The 21,504-nt window shown below is 43.9% G+C and overlaps 1 protein-coding gene across 3 annotated transcripts in view; it reads left to right on the forward strand.

Moving 5' to 3' along the window:
• The window catches only part of TNFRSF11A (TNF receptor superfamily member 11a), a 31,050-nt gene extending 11,804 nt beyond the window's left edge, over positions 1-19,246 (forward strand). For 2 of the 3 annotated variants that reach the window (XM_017809422.1, XM_017809424.1), the window contains 9 exons: positions 3,734-3,815; positions 4,266-4,391; positions 4,937-5,080; positions 6,211-6,304; positions 6,648-6,742; positions 7,598-7,705; positions 9,575-9,627; positions 11,154-11,994; positions 16,143-19,246. In XM_017809422.1, coding sequence (XP_017664911.1) covers positions 3,734-3,815; positions 4,266-4,391; positions 4,937-5,080; positions 6,211-6,304; positions 6,648-6,742; positions 7,598-7,705; positions 9,575-9,627; positions 11,154-11,994; positions 16,143-16,522 — 1,923 coding nt within the window. In that variant the 3' untranslated portion in view covers positions 16,523-19,246. The remainder of the gene's footprint in view (positions 1-3,733; positions 3,816-4,265; positions 4,392-4,936; positions 5,081-6,210; positions 6,305-6,647; positions 6,743-7,597; positions 7,706-9,574; positions 9,628-11,153; positions 11,995-16,142) is intronic. The other variant, XM_017809423.1, reaches the window with a different exon arrangement.
• The last annotated feature ends 2,258 nt before the right edge of the window (positions 19,247-21,504 follow it).

Consider the following 21,504-nt stretch of genomic DNA (forward strand, 5'->3'; position numbering starts at 1 on the left):
AAATGCGAAGAGCAAGAAGTAGTTTTAGCATCCATGACACACAGCTTCTGCTGCCCTCTGATTGCTCAACGGCACAAAGAATAAATATTCCCTTAAGCCTGAGGACAGGAATCTGAATGTGGCTGGTTGCCCCTTTAGAAGCACCTCTGTGGAGGGTTTTTTTAAGGTCCAAGTAACACATGGGTGATTTTAGCGCTGTCATCAATGTTCTCCAGCCCTAAAAGCACAGACACACTCTTGCTTAGCATGCTTTTCAACAAATAGGCAAGAAAAACCGAAGCTGAAAAAGCTGCCTGCAGCTCTATGCCAAAATACAATCTTTCTGCAAACCTTGACATGAGAATGCCTGTTTTTCCCATGAAGTCAACAGTGCTACCCATGTGCTTAAAGGTAAGCAGGTGTTTGTGTGCTTTACTGGACTGGATCCACCAAGCCTGGAGGAGGTTTGTCTTTTTTCCCCTTGACTATTTCCCTTTCAGATATACATGTTCTGAGATAATGTTAATCAAACAGGAAAGCTCTCTCTTTCTTAGGAACTGGGGTAAATCTGTGTGCTTTGCACACTTTTGAAGTGACAAATTAGATTTACATAGGATACCTAGAGTTTTTTGAAGCGCTTATTTGCATGTGGTGTTGGGATTTAATGGGCAATTTCATCAATAGCAAGACCATTAAAGGAATAGCCAGGCTGGGGTTTGTCTCATTTTAAGCACTTCAGAGGAGGTTGGCACCTTCTTATTCATTGAGTCCTGTTCTATCCCTAGATAAGAGCTTGATCGTATTCAAATCACTCTGACCCACAGGCCAGCATCTGATGATAGGAAGGATGTTCCAGGGGTTACGGAGCAAACTTGAGTCTTAGGAGACTTGGTTTGGTTTCCTGTCACCTCTGTAAAGCCAGCTGGCCTCTGGGTGCAAGTTCCTCATCTGCAAAATTAATTACACTTCCCTGTCTCAGAAGGACACAGTGGCAGGAATGTGCTGGTGATGGCGAAGCATTAGGTCATGGTGCTGCCAGCAGCACGAGCACTTCTCAGCCCCCAAAGGAAGTTGATGTACAGTTTGGGACAGACACATACAGCCCCCTGGCAGAAGGACAAGAAAGGGATAGCCTGACATCAATGGGACTGTGTTAGCAAAAAGGCCCAAGTTTGGCTCCCACCCTAAGAAAACTCCAGGTTGCTTTGATTTCCTTTCCTGTCCTCTCTTCCCCCAGCTTTCATGATCAGCAGGTCCAGCCAGTCCATACCAGTCCAAAATCCCTCACCTTCGCAAGGAGGCTGCGCTCACTCATGGGTGCTGAGAGCCTTGTCTTTCTGCCATTGGGCATAAATCAAAAGAGGGAATATTGCAGCTCTGTGAATTCGTTGGCTTGAGTGAAAACGGGGAGGACACAATTACAGAAGAGACTTTTTATTGACATACAGAATAGATTTCTGCAGCTGGAGCTGTGAACTATACCATAACAGTAGCCCACATTATATGATAAAGCATAGGTGTATGAAACAATTTCTGAAAGGTGTCCAAGCAATTACTCAGCTCCCTTCACTTCAGCACCAAGGCTCTGCTGCTTCTCCTCAGGCTGAGTTGTGATTCTCAGAAATTACTCCAGACCCTTTAACTGAATGCTCTTTAGCAGATTTGCATATCCTTCCCTAAAAAGGATGACTTCGCCCTTGTTTGACACTTCAGTAATTTTTTAGTCTTTTCGTCTAAAAGAGGAACTATTAAACTGTGGCAAATGAGGAAGAAGAGGACATTCTGTGACAAAAAGAGAATGACTGGACCTGCTGTTAGTCTCATCATTTTGTTACCTTTGCGCATGGCTGGGTAGGGAATCAGCCGCTCAAGACTTTCTCTCTGCTGCTTGGTCCTGCAACATCACCTGAACCCCTTGCTGGACAGCTTGGTGTTTTAGCAGATAATGCCTGAATTGCATTACAGAAATTGAGCTGTTTCGAGTACAGGAGTGTTTTTGTCGTTTCCCCAGGGACACTTAAGTGATGTCACTGTTCATCTGCCAGGCTGGCCCGGCTTGCCTTCTCCTAGATCACCTCTTACCTTGCCAGAGCTGATCATTATCTTTTGCTGTGTAAACATGGAATGCAATGTTTATTCCAAAAATGCATAATCTAATCACAAGCAAGGTACTGCTGATGAATGTAAAGAAAGAGAGAAGGAAATGATGAGGCAACAGAAGATTTCTTGCAAGACTAGACTCTTAATTTGACCTGGGATTGTTGTAATTGTATAAAAAAAAGCTGTAAGTTGTTTATAAACTTCAAAATATGAAAACTCAAGACCTCTGACTTGTGCTACTTTTTCTGTTCCAAACATAGCTAGCACTGTTTTGATAAATACAAATCATGCACCAACCCATGGCTCAAACTCCAAGCCAAAAGGTAGTTTTTTAAAGAAAAATTTCAAACTTTTTTTGGTCAACTTTAATTTACCAGACCCTTCCCAGCATTAGAAGAGGACAAAGTGCTTACGGAAAACTATTTTCTCTTTAAAGAGATTGCTATTGCTTAAATTAGGAAAGAGGAAAGAGGAGATGTAAAGACTTGGAGGTAACAAGGGGAGAATGGTAAGTAGAGGAGGAGAATGGTAAGTAGAGGAATGGAAACCACTATAAGTAGGCACAAGGCTGTTATGTGCTATTAGATGGCAAAAGTTCCCTTTAAACAGCAATAGGAGCTTTATTGCAACTTTCTCCAATTAAATGAGATTTTATCAAATGTATCCAATAATGAAGGATTCCTTGCTATGGGCTAGATTTTAAATCACTTTATCTATTGCAAGATCAACAGCTGGTTGTAAGGTGTTGGGTTTGCCTGGAGGACTCTGGGAAGCCAAAGCAGGGTCAGCGAGTGCTTGGCTGGCCAGGATCCCCACCACAAACTATGCCCCTAAGCCTGGCTGAGGGAGCTGGGCTGTGGGTGGGACCAGAGTGTGTACAGGCAGCTGAGAGCAGGGAGGGGATGCAAAGGCCTGTGAGGGCCAGAGACAAGATTGCAGATGCCCTCTCATGTACCAGTTTCAGGTGGTTTGGGGAGGGGTTGTTTGTGTTGGTTTTGTTTTGGTTTTTTGAGACGCAAAAAGCTGTTGGCTTAATTGGATCACCTTTCTGGATGGCTGCCTCAGTTCTGTGAGACCACCTCTGCAGGACACAGTGGAGACATAAAAAGCTGCAAAATTCAAGTCCAGTATTTTCTAGCCAGGAGTATTGTGGATTCCAGTGGGAAGCTGGGTTTCTTCTTTTTTGAGAGTATAAATCATTCACCTTGCTTGGTTCCTTAATGCTCTGCATTAAAACTGTCAGTTGCACAGGTCTTGAGCTGAGGTCATTTCTGTGAAAGAGACTGCAGAAGTATCTCTATGCCATTTTTTTCCCTTTACAATTGTTTTAAAGTCATACATTTCAAATAATGGAGTCCTGTTAGAAAACCTTATATAGCAGGCCAAAAGTTCACAACAAGTTGCAAGAGGTGTTATTTATTTGTCACCTGGCTCTATTCCAAGTCCCTGTGTGTACAGCGTGAAGTACATATTCTTAGCATGTCTACAAAGCACCTTTGAAGTCATAAATGTCGGGTAACTTTTACTGCTTAGCTATCCAAAATGCCACACAGAAGAAAAGTTTTCCTTCTCTTTGCCAGCACTGTGACTAGGTAGGTCTGAAGTTCTCCAGGTGTATTGGTTCTCATGTCCTCTCTTTCCTTCTCTGCTCCAGCTGTCACTACAAATCACTCCGCCATGTGAAAGCGAACAACACTATGAATACTCTGGACGGTGCTGCACAAAGTGTGAGCCAGGTATGTGAGCACTGACTGGGCTGTACCAGCTGTACAGCTGAAAAGCTGACTAGAAACTGCTCTATGGATCAGTGAGGTGGCTGGCTCTTGTGGCTGCGCTGATCTATTGGCATACCCTTGCAGGTGCATGATTTCAGGCTTAGCAGTGCTTTCTAGTGCAGGAGTGGTCCTGCCGGCCTCAGCAAAAGCCACAGCAGCTATTTTGTTGAGATAGCACTTAACCACTGCAGGAGACAGAAAGCAGCATGTAGGTAGGACTGCTCCCAGGCCATCAACTTCATGAATGTTTCAGTGCCGCACTAATTGGGGGCCAGACTGACAAACTGAAAAAGTGCAGGGATTGTTCACAGTGGTACTTCAGTGTTAGTCTAACCTGTTATTTTTCTCTAAACAGCTTAGACAGCTTTGTGCAACTTCTGGGTGACCTACTTGTCCTTTTCTCAATCACAGGAAAGTATTTGTCTGCTAGATGCACTGGTACTTCTGATACCGTGTGCCAGCCGTGTGGCCCAAATGAGTATATGGATGTCTGGAATGAAGAAGATAAATGCTTACTACATAAAATATGTGATCAAGGTGAGCTGTTCATACTGCAGAACCTTTAATCCAAATTAGTGAAGCATGAAGGTGGGAAAGTGGATCTAGGGAAGTTGCTTTGTTCCGGTACCCAACACTGGAGGCTGGGCTTGCAGAAGACCCTGGTGGAAAGTGAGGTGCCCAGGCAGCAGAGATTCTGTGCTGTGCTGAGCACCATGACCATAGTCTGTGCTGCTGATAGTGGTTATCTGCACTTGGGCCGTTGCCTCCTGTGAGTTGATCTTAAAGGCTGTCCTTTTGCCCAGCATTCTGTGCATTTACTTCCCCTAATGTGTTTGTCTCATCCTTGCAAAAGCTCCATTTATTTTCTACAGCAGCTACAAGGAGTATTGTTCAGGAGTGCAATTAGTGAGGACCTTCGTGCTGATGAAGGGTTTCCCATGCTTCCTGAAAGACACCATTTCCTCTAACGTGAATGGTGTTGCATCTGGCATTCAAGCAAAGCAAATAGGTAGAACAGGAGGCTCAGAAACTTGAGGCTTATTATCAGAGAGATTTTTACTCCCATCTACTTTCTCTTTTAGGGAAAGCTTTGAGAGAAGTGAACCCAGGGAACAGCACGTTCCAGCGGCAGTGTGCTTGTACAGTGGGCTACCACTGGGATGAAGACTGCGACTGCTGTCAGCGAAATACCATGTGTGCTCCAGGACTCGGAGTCAAGCCTCCTGGTAAGATACAGAAAGGGAATGTATGAAGTGAAATGTCCAGCTCAGGCCTACTGGATGATGCCCGAATTGCATGGGTTCTGACATTAAAGAGGTTACTTTAGATTCTCAGATGACTGTCAACAGAAGATGCACACCTGAGTTGTCATTACTACTGCATATAACCTTCCTGGACTATTTACATTTTGAAGGCTTCTACCTCTGTAGTTTAAATACTATCTTGGAGCAAGTGACTTTTGCAAGATATCATGTGGACATGGCAGTAGTTGCAAGGTGTTCAGTAAATTTCTAATGTTTGCTGAGGTGTCTTGACTGTGAGTCACTAGGTCATGCATTGCTCCAGTATTAAGATAAGCACTCTTTGGGGGTTGTTCCTGAGGCTGGATTTGCAATCTGGTTTTGTCCAATGACTTTTCTTTGCCATTTTATAATGTTACAAGCAAGTTAATAGTGATTAACACATTTCAGATAGCACAAGTATTCTGTTTTAGCCTGTATTCTGTTTTAGATGGCTAGTAATGCAAAGATTTATTACAGGCATTTACTTCACTCTTAAGTCTGATTGAAAACAGAATGCAAGTGTTTTGTGGATGGAAAGTACACAGTCAAGCTCAGAGTTGTAGTGAACACTGGGAACAGTTGCACCAAGCCTAAGGAACCCCAAAAAAGCAGCACATAATAGAGTAATGGAGGAAGAAGTGCAGCACGGGCCTAGAGCACAGTTGCTGTTCCAGCCTAGCAAATCCTGATATAGCATTTTGTGACTTTATAGAGGTGACAATACCAGTCAGCATCACTGTCTGTGGCGTAGCATTGACATGAGGAAATTATTAGAAGGGGAAGGATGTAACAGCTGTGTGTTTTTCTACAAAAACTGCGAATGGCTCCTGGTCATTTCTCATTTTGATCTTGTAGAGAAGTGCTCAGGTGAGGCAAGCGTACTTTTCACTGCTGACATGTGACTGCCATTGCTGCTCTAATGTAACCTAAGATCCACTCTTCAGGAAAGTTTTCAGGAGAACTGCCGGGGGGAGAATGGAGCAAGAGGATGGGGAGCATAGTCACCTTCCTCTCGCTTGAAAGGAATTCACAGAAACTCAACTATGAAATTTTTCTTCCTTTACCACACACAGTGCAACAAGACAAGGACACATTGTGCATACCATGCCCCAGAGGCTACTTCTCAAAGGTGTCTTCATCCACCGACGAGTGTAAACCCTGGACAAAGTAAGTCCCTGTATCTTGTAAAAGGGCCACACCAGCCAGAAGGCAGGGAGAAGCCTGGGTGAAAGCATTTCTCAGTGGGGTGTTCCAGGCTGCCCGCAGATTACACAGAGCATCTCTGTTGGCTGTACAGCAGTGGAAACATCCTCATGCTGAAGCTTGAATTCTCCTTAGAGGACAGCAAGAGAGCAGTTACAATGTTACAGCTGAAAATAAAGAAAATACCTGATGTTCTTAAGGGTAGAGAAATGTTGTACGTTACAATAGACAGCACTTCTCTGCATAAGACTAGGAGCCACATTAAGCTTCCTCTAGAGAATGTAGCCTCTTTATCTTTCTTTTTTAGCTGTACAGCTTTGGGAATGGCAGAAATCATGTCCGGGACTGACAAGTCTGATGCAGTTTGCACAGAACGGAAGATGTCTGAGCCATCAGAAGACGGTGTGTGTCCTTGTACAGATTATCTGTTCAGAAGTAGCAGGGAGGAGGAGGGATATGATTACTAGGGGTTTTGGCTGGCTTAAATCCATTCCCATTGTGGGTGACCCTAGAGAGAGCAGCTGTAGACCAAGACAGAGCTCTTGGAAAATCCCATCCTTAAAAATTGCTTTAAGCCTGGTGGCTCTAAGGCCTGTGTCCACTACTAGCTGAGTTTCACACCTCCCACTAAAACTGCATGGCAAGCAGCATTGCTGTTATACCTATGACCTCCATCACATTTACAGCTCATTCGTTTTTTTCAGCCTGCTGATTGCCATACACACATTATCTGTATGAAGACCAGCAGTTCATGTCCATGCTTATTTTATAGCAGTGGATACAGTCTCAGCTCAATCCCTCTCAGATAAGCCCTTCTTGCCCACTGCCCCTTTCCTTCTCCAACGTAGGTATGGTACCCGGGAGGCTGCTTGCCTGGCATGCAGTGATTCATCATAACATGAAATAAAGGACAGAGTTTTCCAGCTGAATTCTATAGTCTCTGAGATGTATGTCCCCTATTCCCTGAGCGAGATCAAGCACAGCCCATGGTCTGCTGGCAGCTTGCAAGGCGACATTCAGGGGAGCATTGAGACCGAATCACACCTCTCTGAGACACCAAGGCTCTGGTTTTTATGGAAATGTCTTGGTACCAGGTACCTTCAGTAAGGGAGCTGTTGTTCTTATTACAGAAACTAAAAATCAAATAGAAAGGAAAAAACCCCTCTCCCCTAGAAAAGCAGGTGAAATGAGCCAAGTTTGTTACACTACTGAGTCCAAGCTGCGTGTTGATGGCACTATCTTTTTTACATCCTGCAGGAACAAACAAGATCTTATATGTGTTGATTGTCATCTTGTTTTTTGTGACACTAATTGGCATCGTTGTCTTCATTGTGTACTACAAGAATAGGGGGAAAAAGCTAACAGGTACGTGATAGCTACTGACACAGCTATGGCTCTCTGTGTACTCCGATTTCATGCATAGCCACTAGATTAAGAAGCTCAGGAGTTATGCTAGAAGTTTTGTGCTATCTCCATGGCTGTCCATATGGATATGCTTTACCTAGCACAAAGCCAGGCTTCAAATTCCCTTCCTCTAGGCAGACAGTGTATTACAGCATATTGCTGGCAGTGTACTGCAGTGTATTACACTGACCCATGGGGTGACCACCCTGGAGGTGGGCACGACCACGGTGTGGAAGGAGGAGGGGTGGTGCTGGGGGCTTTCAGGGCAGCATGGCTGCTCCACACCACATGGCACAGCAGAATCCTTGGCCGAAGAGAGTCAGGGACAGACACAGGGGCTTTCACTACCTCCTGTCTTCTTCTCCTCCTACTTAAAAACCTACATCTGGACAGGTTAAAATATGGATTTCAAGACAAAGGCCTTATGTGTATTTGAAAACACAATGGAGGCAATGTTTCTAGCTGGAGGCCAAAGTTCTGATAAGATATGGAAGAAATACTAGAAGGAAATAGCATAAACAGTAAAAGCAGAAAAAATAGGAAAATTCTAGCAAGGGCATACTGGATAGCAGTGGGATACTGAGTTTATTATTAATTGAGTGGAAATACTTTCAGTAGTTACTCAACTCTGTGTTAAGCCCTTGGTCTCCTTAGTGAAGGACATACCTCTAATGTTACGTTCATTTTTTATTTTTTCCCCCTAAAGATGGAAAGCTTTCCATCACCTCCTTTCCCAAGAGCTAGCAACTTATAAAATGTTTTGGGAACAGTGGAAGGGAAGACAGAAATCCCTTCTTGTAAAGTATATTTCAGCCTGTGTTTTAGAAATAGGCTGCCTCTGCCACTCTAAACATGGGTTGTGCTAAATCTGGAATTTCTGGAACAGGCTGGAGGAAATGGTGACTCTCCTCACAAACGAAATACTGTGTAGAGCAGGTTAGAGGGGAACGCAATTTCTTTGACATGTCTGTTGCCCTGCTGCTCTGCAGTGACAGTCCCTCATTGCCTTTGCATGGTGAATTCTGCTAACCTAAGCCTGGGAGAATTGCAGGCTCAGGAAGAAGATCTGCCTGCTTTTGGGGGGATACTGGCAGTAAACGTGCAGTTTCAACATCAGAGGAACAAAGTCATTGCTGGGAACTGGCAGTGGCTACAAAGCTGATCTATCTTCAGACATACAAAACCAGTGTAAGCTTCACATGTATGTGAGACCTGAGCCCTACAAAGTCTCCTAAATGTGTAAACAGAATAGCAGAATTGCTAACTCTATTAAGTGGCAGCTGTTGCCATAAAATATGTTGGACCTAAAGCTTTTCTTTGGGAGATACTCCAAGGAAATTGGAATTAATTTCCCCATTAAGCATACCCTGATTAAGTAGAGTATGCTGTATTTGAGCTTGCCATGCTGTGGTTTCAGTGGCTTACCCTCTTCTCTCCAGGCTTCTCTCTCCTGTCTGGGAAGGGCCTTTGGGCCATCCATGTGACTTCTCTTGAAATAGACCATACCGCTGCGAGCGGGTCGTTGTTGGGCCAGTCATAGCTTGGTGTGACATATGACCAGGAAAGAAACCCCATTTGATGTGGAACACAGTTTAACCATGGTCTATTTTAGGAGCTTGGAAACATTTGTTCCACAGAAATTATCCCTGTTCCAGTTACAATGAATCCTCAGCTAGACCGATGCTGGGACACTTTAACAGTCAGTAAAAGCAGCTTACTGGTTTTATTTAATATGATATTGTGGATTGTGAATGACTGTGGGTGTTTAGGTCTGTGGTTAACTTCAGTGCCTGCTATATGTTACAGCTACTCTTTTTGTTTTCACTACAGTAGATCTACAGAACTGGGCTAATGAAGTGTGCAGCCAAATAAAAGGAACAAAGGTAAAGTCAAAGGCACTGTCATTTTCTCTTTGTTTTATGTTTTGCTCATGGCATTCCTGACACCCCTTCTGAAGTAGACTCCATGGTAATGTTTGGCTAGAAAACAAGTTTTGAGTTCCTCAAAAAATGCTTTCAGGTTTGGCTTTTTTAGTCTGGTTTTCTGTAAATATGAGGCATATGAAATCACTGTTCACAAATAGCTTCTGAACCTGCTCTCTGGTTTCAGCCAGTTTTAACAGAGGTAAGAGTCTCTGTGATTGTTAATATTTATTAGGAGAAAGTTAAACATGAGCCCACCATTTGCTGAACACCTGAGACTCTGCCTAGGAGAGAGCCTTTCTAAATCCTAAGAGCAGGAAAAGCTTCAGCTGAGTTTACCCCTTGTTACATACCAGAGTGATCACAGGCAAGAAACCTGGATTAGGGGCAATGCCAAGAATGCCAGGCTTTCGCTCTGGAAGAACACCAGATCCCATCCTGAAACACTCAGATGATGGCACCGGTCCGAGTTCACGTGCACAGCCTGCTTCACACCATGGGTATGGACTCAGGTGTTCAACATGCATGCTCTCCCCACCACCCCTTCTAGGAGCTCTGCGTAGCTTAGCTGTTGAAAGAGTCAAATTCCACTGCTAAAAAAATAAACAACTCCATATCAAACAAACCCACCTTTTTGAGCAGGCAGTTCCTCTTCTGTCTCATTAGTGTTCATGCAACCTTCTGCCTTGGCAGCTGCTCAGATCCTCTGGGACAGAGGAGTGAATCAACAGCAATTAGTGGCTGGCAGCATTTACACTCTCTTCTATCCTGGAAGAGCTGAAGAGACGCTAAAAATTAAAGGTATCAGTTCCCAAATACTTGTCTTTAAAGCAAAACTGGCATGAACTGAAGGAAACCCTTGAAGTACTTCCCAATCCTTTTTTTGGAGCTGCAACCAAAAATACAGCTTTACTTTGACAAGTACTGACAACGTGATGTCACAGGCCTTTGCATTTGTTGTCCTAACTCTGTGGGTTAAAGCAACCTTGTCTGTGTGACTTCTTTTGTTTTAGCTTGTCTCAGGCCTTCTGAATCAACTCAGGTTCTTTCTTCAATCATGATATTAAAGATTCAGCCCCCAATAAGGCCATCACAGACCAACAGCTCTTCAGACACATGGGGGTTTCCAAAATCTAATGAGCAGTTAGATGGGTCTTACTGATGGTCCATAAGGAACAGCAGAATTCAACAATTCTTCTAGACTTATTAACTCTTCTTAAGTGACCTCATAAGAACTAGGAATGGTGGTCTCACAAAATTTAATGTTATTGCCCCCCTCCCTGGACCACCAGCTCACCCGCTGAACCCAGCATCACTAGTCACAGTTTCACAGCAGAATAGAATTACACTCAAATATAGCAGTGCTGCTCAACCTCAGCAGCTCCACACAGAGGAAAAAACGTGATCTGCCTTTTCCTTCTTTGTCTAGAAAATAACTTTCTGCTGATCTCTTTACTGAAGACCTTTTTACTTTGAATTTCTTTCAGGAGCCCCCTAGAGGTGCGTTTGTTACTGTGAACATCACAAATGCTGCTGTACCCCAGATCTCTGAAGGCACATGTCTCCTGGGCCCCTCTGGCTCTCCTGTCCCTGGAAACTCAAGCTGCACCAGTGGTCCCACTCCATGCAAGGACGGGAGCCCCAACACAGAGCCATGTGAGGCAGGAGATTTTTCTGTGGGAAGTGAGACTGATGATTACCATTTCCCACCAGTTCCCACGGAAGATGAATACACAGATAAGGATCTCAATAACACTGATTATTTATCTTTACTAAGTCAGACTGCCAGTAAAACTGTGTCATCATTTTCAGAACCAATGGAGGCAGGGGAGAATGACAGCTTTTCAGGGATTGGGAGCACAGAGGACATATCAGTCTCTCAAGGATTTCTCCCTCCATCCAACACAGATGGGGCACACATTGCCAAGGACCAGCTTCTTCAGAAATCTTGCCAACATGCCCACGGTTGCCTGAAGGAAACGGGCAACAAAGAGACAGATGGCTTTGCAACAAACTGTGACTCAGAGAAGATCTGTGTGAGGTGTGGCATTTCATACAGGGAATCTCCACAAAAGTGGAACAAACCTCATTGTGCTGTGGCTGACAGTACCTTCACCTCCCCAGAAACTGGCTCCTGTGCACAGTGCACCTGTGGTTTGAATTTTCTCTCTGCTGGTCAGAGCACTTTAGGAAATGATCATGGTTTGGAAGATGCATCTTCAGATAGTACCAACAAGAAGTACCAAAACACAAACAGAAGCACTTCAGGGACACACAGAAGCACTTCAGGGACAAACAGCAGCACTTCAGACCTCCCTCCAGCATCTGGTAAGCCCATTAGGCTTGACCCATACACCGCTGTGTAGGATTATTCTCTGTGCTAGATCAGTAGAATTCAGAGGATCTGATTTAGGATAAAAATAAAATTATGCCTTTTCACTTAATTGCCCTGAGGCTAATCTGAAAAACAAACCTGAAATAGTAAGGCTACTTGGTTTATGGTGAATTCTGCAAATAGTATGAACCCAGTGAGGGACCATTGTCCTGCCCTGATCTAACCAGCAATGCAGAACCCATCTTCTGGCTGTCACTGCAGAGGTCAGGCAGCTCTGTTAGCAGGTGTGGGTGTTGGAGGAAACTTAGAAATAAGACAATATAGGGATGTAGAGGCTGAGTCAAGGAAGGGTGCATAATACTCAGACAGATATTTTTCATTCAACAGTCTGCATGCATGTTTTTACTAATAGATTAAATCCAGTTACATTTATACAGTGGTCAGTGAAACTCCAGGTAGAGCTGTAACCTGGTGGCTGCACCCGGTGTGAAAGATAATGTACAATTTTCTGCTTTTAGCTCTTTCAGTTTAATTCACTAGGATATAAGCATTCACATAAAAATAGTTTCATACAGGCACTGTTTCTCCATACACACGTGCTTTGTCCCCTAAACAACTCTGAAACACTGCTGCCAACTTGCTAACTTGTCTACCAATTTATCGAGTAAATATATCAAAATTGTCAAATGAAAACAGGGGGAAAAAATCACCAAAACAAAACCAGCAGAAGGGAAGTTATTCTCTGGATGAAACCTTCTTCCCTCAGATTTTTTTTCGGTATAAAAGTCTGCAATCTGCCTGTCATGTCTTATTAGTCATTTTAGATTATAAATCTTAAAGTCAGATGTTCTATTTTTATTTCTATCGATGCACTGCCAAACATAATGAGACTTTAGTTTTGAGTAGGACATCCAAGTATTACTGTAATACCCACAGCAGTTGTAAGATGTCCTTCTTTAAAACCATGTCGTGCCTTAAAGTTTCTTACAGAGACATTCTTGTTAGTCTGCCAAAGCCCCAAAACAACACACTTGAAGGTCCTTCCTCTCTCAACATGCATGCCATATGGGAGTCTGAAAGTGTGTAGTGTTCATCTTCTGAAGAGCAAAAACTCTTTCTGCTGCTTCAGTTTCCTGAAATCCTGAAACTGTGTGGTTGCTGTCTGGTCTGTACAAAATGCAGCAGAAATAAAGAGAACACAAATTATCTTTTTTGTTATTGTTGGAAGGTGACTCTTGAGATAAAACTGAAAGTAAAGTTGTATTTGATACTGCTTTTCTTTCTAAATCTGACACAAAGAAAAAGAGAAAATATTAAGGAAAATATTAAGACAATAGAGCAAACAGGAGAGCTTGAATTTAAGCGACATGCTAGAAAGTGCCATCTTAGATCTGCAGCGTAATTCTTTATATAGGATTTTAATTGTGTTTGTGCTTTCAGATATGTACATGCTCTAGTGCCATCTGGTGAAACCTGAGCACAGATACTGTGTTCCTAATCTGCCATTTTTTAGGTACGACTGTAGGAAGGTACTGACTGAGCTGTGGGCAGTATCAGAGTGTGGGCTAGTTAATCTGTAGGTAATGTGGCTTGCTGGCAGAGTAATTTTTCTGTCCACAGAATGGCTATGCCCTGCTGGCAACACGTGGTTACAAAAGGACTGTGACAGGGCTTAGCCATAGATTTCACACCAAAGCACCCCAGCCACACTGGGCCTGCACGTGGAGCTGCATCAGCATCGGTCATTTTGCCAGGCCTTGTGAAATGCCTAGATGGAATAAATGTGCTTGTAAAATAACTTTCTGTAAAGCTTCTCAAAGCAACTGAAGCCACCAGGCTTTGCACACAGTCCTGCTAAGACAGAATGACACAAAAGAGGGTCAATGGAAAATGGGGACGAAATTCTATGACGTTTTGGTTTTAGTTCCCTAACACTTAAAATGACGACAGAAACATCAAACTCTGTCCCTCCTGTGAAACAACCCTAGAGGACCAAAGTGAACCTCTGCACAGGTGCCATTTACAGGGGTCACCACTGGAGATAGAGGTAAGCCTTCAAGCACGCTTTCAAACCTCACAAGCCTGGAGGCAGTCAGAATGTGAAACATTGGTTCATGCCCACCTCAAGTCCTGTGTAGGGCTACAGCATAACACATGAGTGCGGGAAGACTTAGGTGACTCACATTAAGAGATGGTTTTGCAGAGCCTTTCACTTCCAGATCCCAAACCAGCCTGGTTTGGCAGCAACAAACAGTTCTTACCACCTAGAGGACATTAAATGTCTCAGAGAGAATTATTCACCTCTGTTGTCCCAGTTCTTAGTGAAAAATTACCACAAAGATTAATCTGTCATTGTAACTAATATCATCAGATAGTCTGAAGAGATCAAAAGGCTTAAACACCGCAGAGAATGACACTTTCACTCTGAAGGTATCCCTTAAGCTTTTCAGGTTGGAACCACTTCACTTAGTACAGTCCAGGAAGCTCATGTGTCCATTTTGTGTGCTTTTGGGCCTCAAATATTCTTTTGTTTCAGCATGGTGTCTTCAGAAAGCACTGAAGGTTTGCCAGTCACATTCAACTAAAAATTATAAATGTGTTAATCTACCTCTTTTTTTTATTTCCCTCCCCACTGCCACATATATTTCTAAATTCTTGATCTTGTACTGAGCACTGGTAAACTTCACAGCACCTTTTGCTAGTGACAGGCAATCTGTTTAAAGACAAACAGTTATTTTTGTACTCCCATTATGCCCAAGAGTTTTGTTGATGGCAAACAGCCGAACTGAATTGAACATAGGGGGAACAACCGGCACAGAAAAACTCCCGCAGAGAAAACTCTTATGGACACCTCATGTTAATCAACAGCACTTGGAAAGAAAGCAGAGAGCTGTCAATGCAGTGGTTTAGCTGAAAGAAATAAGATTGCTTAGGGGGGCCAATTAGAGAGATGCCCAAGTGCTACCCAGACTCAGTTATGAGCAGGCACAGGTCCTAATTCTGCACAGCTGGAGCCCAGTGTCCATTGCTGATGTGCAAACATCACCCATGGCCGCTGGAAAAACAGCATTTTACTGGGCTGGGCTACGCTTAGCTGCAATGAAAATGGGAACGTCTGAAGTGTTGAGGAATGTAATGAGGAAAGGCACAAAACATCTAAAAGGTCTCAGACTAGTCAAGTCATGATTAAGTGAAGCACAGCCGGAAAAACATTTGTTAGGAAGAGTGTTCCCAGGCTAGGAAGATTTTGTTTACTTGGTTCCTTTGGTTTTTTTAATTTTCAAACTTTAACAAACTTGTTAGTTTGACGTTGAAAGTTTGTTCCCAGTTATTTTCTTTCTGCTCTGCGGAGAGTTTATTAATTCCCGGAGCCTGGTCCTTCTGTCACTGGAATCAGTGACCCATCTCTTGAATAGCAGAAAGATTGAATTTATACTGAAAAATCTCTAATCGCAGGCAGACTGACTGAAACTATAACTCTGTTAGTTTACTATAATATAGACTCAGTCTCTTCACTTGAATTGGTATATATCCAGGTAAATCCATGAGGGTGCTAGGTGAGTACCAGAGTGTACCTACATAGAGGATCAGGACAATATAAGATAATCATATAAGCTCCATGTCATTTGGGCACTGTGTGACTGTGTGATCTGACACTAAGCCTTTCAGTATTTCAGTAAGCCTACTACCTAGCCCACATTGTGCGATTGATTGGGGTTTTATTTCCCCTCTGTTAAACAGTGTGATTTCTGGGACTCTAATAAATCTCATAATTAGAAATAATTACACCACAAACCACAGGTAAGTTAGACACAGCTTGTGCATCAGGCAGCACAGGGAACAGGAGATCCTCCCACTCTCTCTTGCTTCCCAGATCACAGCTCAGAGAGAAAATATTTCCAAGCCTTCCAGACAGGCTCCTTTATATGACATACTTTGTCCTGAGGAGACAAAAATGGAAATAATTAAAAGGCCCAATGGAAGGCATTGATTCTAAGAGCATCCTCATGTCACGGGGGAAAAAATAGTGGAACAAGAGGAAAGCTACCACAGCAGATTAAGTTCACTGCACTAAGCGTCCACCTTGTGAGGGGAAAATATTAATCATGCCTGTCTTCTTTTCTCCCCTCTCCTTCCCCAGGAAATGTGACTGGAAACAGTAACTCCACCTTTATCTCAAGTGGACAAGTAATGAATTTCAAGGGCGACATCATCGTTGTCTACCTTAGCCAAAACTCTCAGGAGGGGACAACAGCCTCTGGGCCAAACGAGGAGAACGTGGGTAGCCCCGTGCAGGAAGAAAACCTCAGCCGCTGCGAGACTTTTGCCGGCAATGCCCAGCACTACAAGGAGAAGTGTGCAGAGCTGCAGGGTGCCTGCCCGGCCCCAGGGAGTGGGGGGCCACGGTGGCCTGGTGTAGCCCTGGCCCAGGAGCGTGGCCCGTCCTGCTCTGGACAAGCCTCACAGCCCGTGCAGGAGGAGGGGAAGCTGGGACACTTCTCGGAGAAGGTGTTGAACTGAAGGGAAATGGTGTCCTCACTGCGGGCCAGGGTGCTGACAGGCAGCCCCTGACGGGGCGTGGGGCTGCCGCCGCACTGCCAAAATCCCAGGTGTCATGACAGACTGGGAGACTGTTGCTGCCCCTGGTGTCTCTTGGGAAATTTTACAGCTGGAAAGGACCCTTGTGACATACATGCCAGTGGTGGTGGTGCTCTCACTGAGGAGGTGACGGATGGGGACAGGCGCACACGTGAAGCTGGGCGCTCTGCCCGCACATTGCAGAAGCAGCAGCAGAGCTTTCTCCTCTCCCCCATGGGGCGATGGGCTTCCTGCCTGACCCTCATTCTCTGGCACCTCTCCCTGGCAAGCGGCAAAAGGAAGTTAAGATCCTTTGGTCTAGGGACTCTGTGAGGAGAACACTGCTGGTCGGGTGTGCAGGGCGCTTCTAGAGAGGGAACACCATGGCAGAGGACCAGACTCATGGGGACCCCGAGCGCTGCCTTGGGGTTTTCTTTTTGCAACTAAGCTGTACCCATTTTGCTGGGTCTTGGGCCTCTGGTGGTGGAAGGAAGCTGTGGTGCCACTGCCAGCCTTTGCCTCCCTGTGGTGATCTGGCTGGTGACACCAGCCCTTTCCATCTTTCCCCGAGGAAGCAGATGCTCCAGTCTCAAACCAGTGCCAGAGCCAAGATCCTGATCTGCCCTTTATTAACATATGGGTATAAATAGGTGTGTGTGATGCTGCCACAAGCAGATGATAACAGGCAAAATAGAGCTGATATGCCTTAAAAGCGTATCAGATTAATCTCAAGCAAAGAGCATTTATAGTGACCCTGATTCACCTCTACCTTATTGCACTTTGTCAGTGGAGTTCAAACCTCTGGAGATGAGAGTGATGCGTGCCTGGTATGCTGCTTCAGGAATAACATTGCTATAGTTTAAGACACATTGCTGGTAGCAGGTGGAGGAAGGGTCTGTGATAACCAGCTGTGTGTATTTCCTCAGTGACAGAAGAGGGAGGAGTTACCCAAAGATGGAGAATTTGATCAGGGTCAAACACATGTTCCTTCATCTGCTCAAACAATTTTGTCATTCCCTCTGATAAGAAGATACTTATTTAGGTAGCATGAAGCTATTGCCAGAACTTGGCCTGTATGAGCTGAAGTCATAGTGTAGCCACTGTCACACTGAGAGCTGATGAGCAATGGGACCAAAGGTTTGGCATTAAAGAATAATAGTAGTTGTGTTTAGAAGGGAGTGTCAGCTACTCAATCGGCTTTGGTTCAGGTCCAGTATCCTTAAGCCTCCTCCAGCAGCCACTGTGGAGAAAAAGGTGAAGGGAACAGAGTCTCAAGGAACTCTCAAGAGAAAAGTATAAGATTTTTAATGATTTTCTGACAAGAGGAAATGTTCTGACGTTCTGCTGCATATATGAGCACTGCAGGAACCTATGTGCAGCCTGAGCCTTCAGGAAGGCAAGTGCTGTGTTTCCTGCCAGACAGCAAAGGGATCTCTTACCTAGTGCAGTTTTGGCTTCCCTGGTGGAAAAGGTCTCTGGTAGGGAGAGTTTCTCTCCAGGAAGGTTTAAAAGCTGAGGTTCACTGTATAGCTGCTCTATTTGCTCTATGAGGGAAGAGTACCTATAAAGCTGACAAGGTGACCACTGTCATGATGAGCTTCTCATGCATAAAACAAAAAGATGCACTTAGCCACCTTCACCCCTCAGGAGAATAATTCTGCATTGCTTATATACCTGGGATGTAAAGTTCATTATAAAGGTAAGACTCTCTCTTGGGTGGCTGACAAAAAGTGTGCATGAGCAACCAGTCTGTGTGGCCTTCATAAAACTAGACTACCCTAGCTTAGACTTAGCCAGGCAGGTAGATTCAGTGATGGCCCAAGCTACCTCTGCTTCTCTGAAGGCCTGTGGCTGAGGCTCTCTTATCTGTGGTATTCTTTTGTCTTTCCTGATGGATCTTTTTTAATCTCTTTCTAGCCTCCTCTGGAGTAACTCTCTATCCCCTAGGCACTGGTGTAATAGGGACAAGGCAGCAGAATCACCTTCAGGCAAGGTGGTGCAGCTATTTTCCCATTTCATCTTAATTTTTTCAGTTGTATTTTCCTGGAAAGCATTCTCCAGGACATCAGTCCTGCTGGAAAGCATTCAACCAGCCCCATTTACAGGGCAGGTGAGACTGAATTCTTGTGCTCATCTCTGGGTAAACTACCTGTCTGAAAGTTTCTCTTCTCCTCCATCTGGAGCTTCTTTCTTCCTTTGGTTTGTATCCGCCACCAGAGACCAGAGAGCTCAAAATCCTGGTTTGAGAGGAGACAATGGGAATTTACTACGTGTCCTCAATGAGGACACATTTTTTACTCACTAAATTTCAGGTTCCTACTGAGCAAGGATTGAAACTGGGATCATCAGCAAGCATGAAGAAAAGGTCCTGTATGGAAAATATGATGCGCCAAGAGGTCCAATTCTTTTTCTTCCTCCAGAGTCTACTCAAACGTGAAGAAACAATATCACAGCCATCAGCATGCTGCATGCTCCCTGGGTCTCTGCCTGACTGCTTAGACATGGATCCCAAAGGGACTTCTTTGTCCTCGTGATTTCTTTTTTCGTCAGTTTGGAGCTGGGGCTGGTTTTAACATCTGTTTGTACAACAGGGACCTATGCATTGGGCACTAATTTGGAGGCTTCTGGCTGCTATTGTAATACACATAATTAATGATAATAAAAATCTGAAAGATTTATTTGAGAAAAAGTGAAGATTTTTATTTCAATTAATGGGGAAAATAAAAGGCATTATTATATGCCTGTGCCTATTAAAAAAAAGAGCAAAATATTAATATAAATACATCCCTGGTTAGGCTTTTGTAACATTTTTTGTACGTAGAATTGTTTTAACAAGAAGTGCTTCCCTTCCACAGTATGTGCCACAATGCACATTCCACTCATGCACAAAACCAAATAGGAGCTCTCATAGATCTCGTGTGGTAATGCTTTACTGCCGAGAACTAGGCACTGATTCCAGCTGAAACTTCCTCCTGCACAGCATGCATTTTTACAAGTCTTTTAGTCTGAGGAGTCACATGCCTAATCCATGGTGAATATATTAGGTGTTCTTGAAACTCAGCCACTTCAGACCTGGAAGGACAACAGTAATTCTGCACATAGCCATGGGAAAACAGGAACAGTCTTTTGCTCGAGGGCACTGGACGAGTCCTTCTTATCCCCATGGAACACACTATGGCATTAAAGATCAATATAGATAGTAACTGCTGTTTATCTGTGTACTTTGCTACATATTCACACAGAGACTGGAAATAATTCTGCAAGGCTTACAGCATACTTGGGAGTAGCATGACTAAAATGTCATTTCCACTTATCCATTCAAGTTCCCTTCCTTTTATTATATTGATGGTATCTGAGCAATTACACCTCTGTGTCTATCATAAAACAGAACCCTGCTGAAGAATGTCTTTGTGCTAATCAGGTATTTAATAGAGCTATAGTTTTATAGATACCTCCATTCAAATTAGGCAACAGTGGTCCCTTACCACCCCACACCCCCTCCACCCTTAAAAATATTCTACAATGATTCTACACTTCCGCCAGCACCTTGGCAGACCCTCGCACATGCCTGCGTTTTCCATTGCTCTCACTTTGTTACTGTGGTTGTTTGTTTTGTCCTTCTGGTGGGCATCAAAGTTGGTTGTGACCTCCAAGTTGATTGTGTCCTTTCTGCAGCAAGGTTTGTTCCAGTCTTGCCTTCAGTCCCTCCAGTACACTTTTCACATTGTCCAACATCTGTTGTATTGTAAAATGTAAGCATACATGAGCATGAACTTAGGGTAAAACTGTTTTATTACAATTCTCTCTGGCTTATGAACAAGGCAGTGACAGCATAGCATTAAGGAACCATGATGCAGTAGACAAGCATGCCGGAGTGTCTGATCCAATACGTTCTAACATTCTTTTTTCTTTCTTCTTCTTTTTCTTTTGGCTACCTGGCTTATGGTTTCTTTGCTTTGGCTGAGGATTACCACAGCCCTTCTGGTTCATTCCTTAGCTTGCCTGACCACTTCATTGATCCTTGGACATTGCACCAGTTTTTACTTACATCAAAGTTGACAGGTCCGTTGCATCATATTTCTGTTGACAGTCTCACATTTCTATACAATATATGCAGATGACCACATGTGAAATTACTCCTGATTTCAGCTTCACAGGAAAGTGTTAGAAAGGTTTCCAAGGAAAGCAAAGGAGCTCAGGAGTTTTTGGGACCACCTGTACAAGCAGGTCATATAAAAGTCAATGGTACTTGACAGAATGCATGTGAGGCTATTGAGAGGGTTTGCCAACATCACTGCACACTTTAACGTCTTTGACAGGTCATGGAGTTCAGAGAAAGTCACAGCTGACTGGAAAAGGACAAATATTACACTCATCTACAAAAAGAGGAAAAGGAAATATTTGGGAAATTACAGATTAGTCAACCTCACTTGAGTACCTTGAAAAATTATGGAACTCTTGGAAGCTATTTCTAGGCATGAAGGAGAAGAAGGCAACTGGGAGAAGCCAACACATACCTCAGCTACTCAGCCTTCTTCCACTGTCAGCCATTTATTATTTGCTCCATCGTTGCTTCCATAGACACTTGGGAGGATGACCTTCCTCATGAAGATCAAGGCAAAGAAGGGATGAAGGAAAATCTTCAGGTCTCCCTCTGTCATTTATAACTAACTTGCCAACCCCATTTAACAGTGGACCTACCTTTTCCTTGTCCTGCTTGCTAACATACATGCAGTATGTTAGTACTTTCTTGCTGTTCTTGACATCTTTTGCCAATTTGGGCTATGGCTGGGCTTTACTCTTTCTGCATTTCTGCATGCCTAAGTGGTATTTCTGTATTCTGCTTTGGAAGCCTGTTCCCCTTTCTATCACTCTCATGTTCCTTTTTTTGCACCTCAGTTCTCTCAGTATCCCACTGTTCAACC

Source organism: Lepidothrix coronata, unplaced genomic scaffold, assembly GCF_001604755.1.
Source record: "Lepidothrix coronata isolate B3197 unplaced genomic scaffold, Lepidothrix_coronata-1.0 Scaffold26, whole genome shotgun sequence".
Classification (NCBI taxonomy): Eukaryota; Metazoa; Chordata; class Aves; order Passeriformes; family Pipridae; genus Lepidothrix; species Lepidothrix coronata.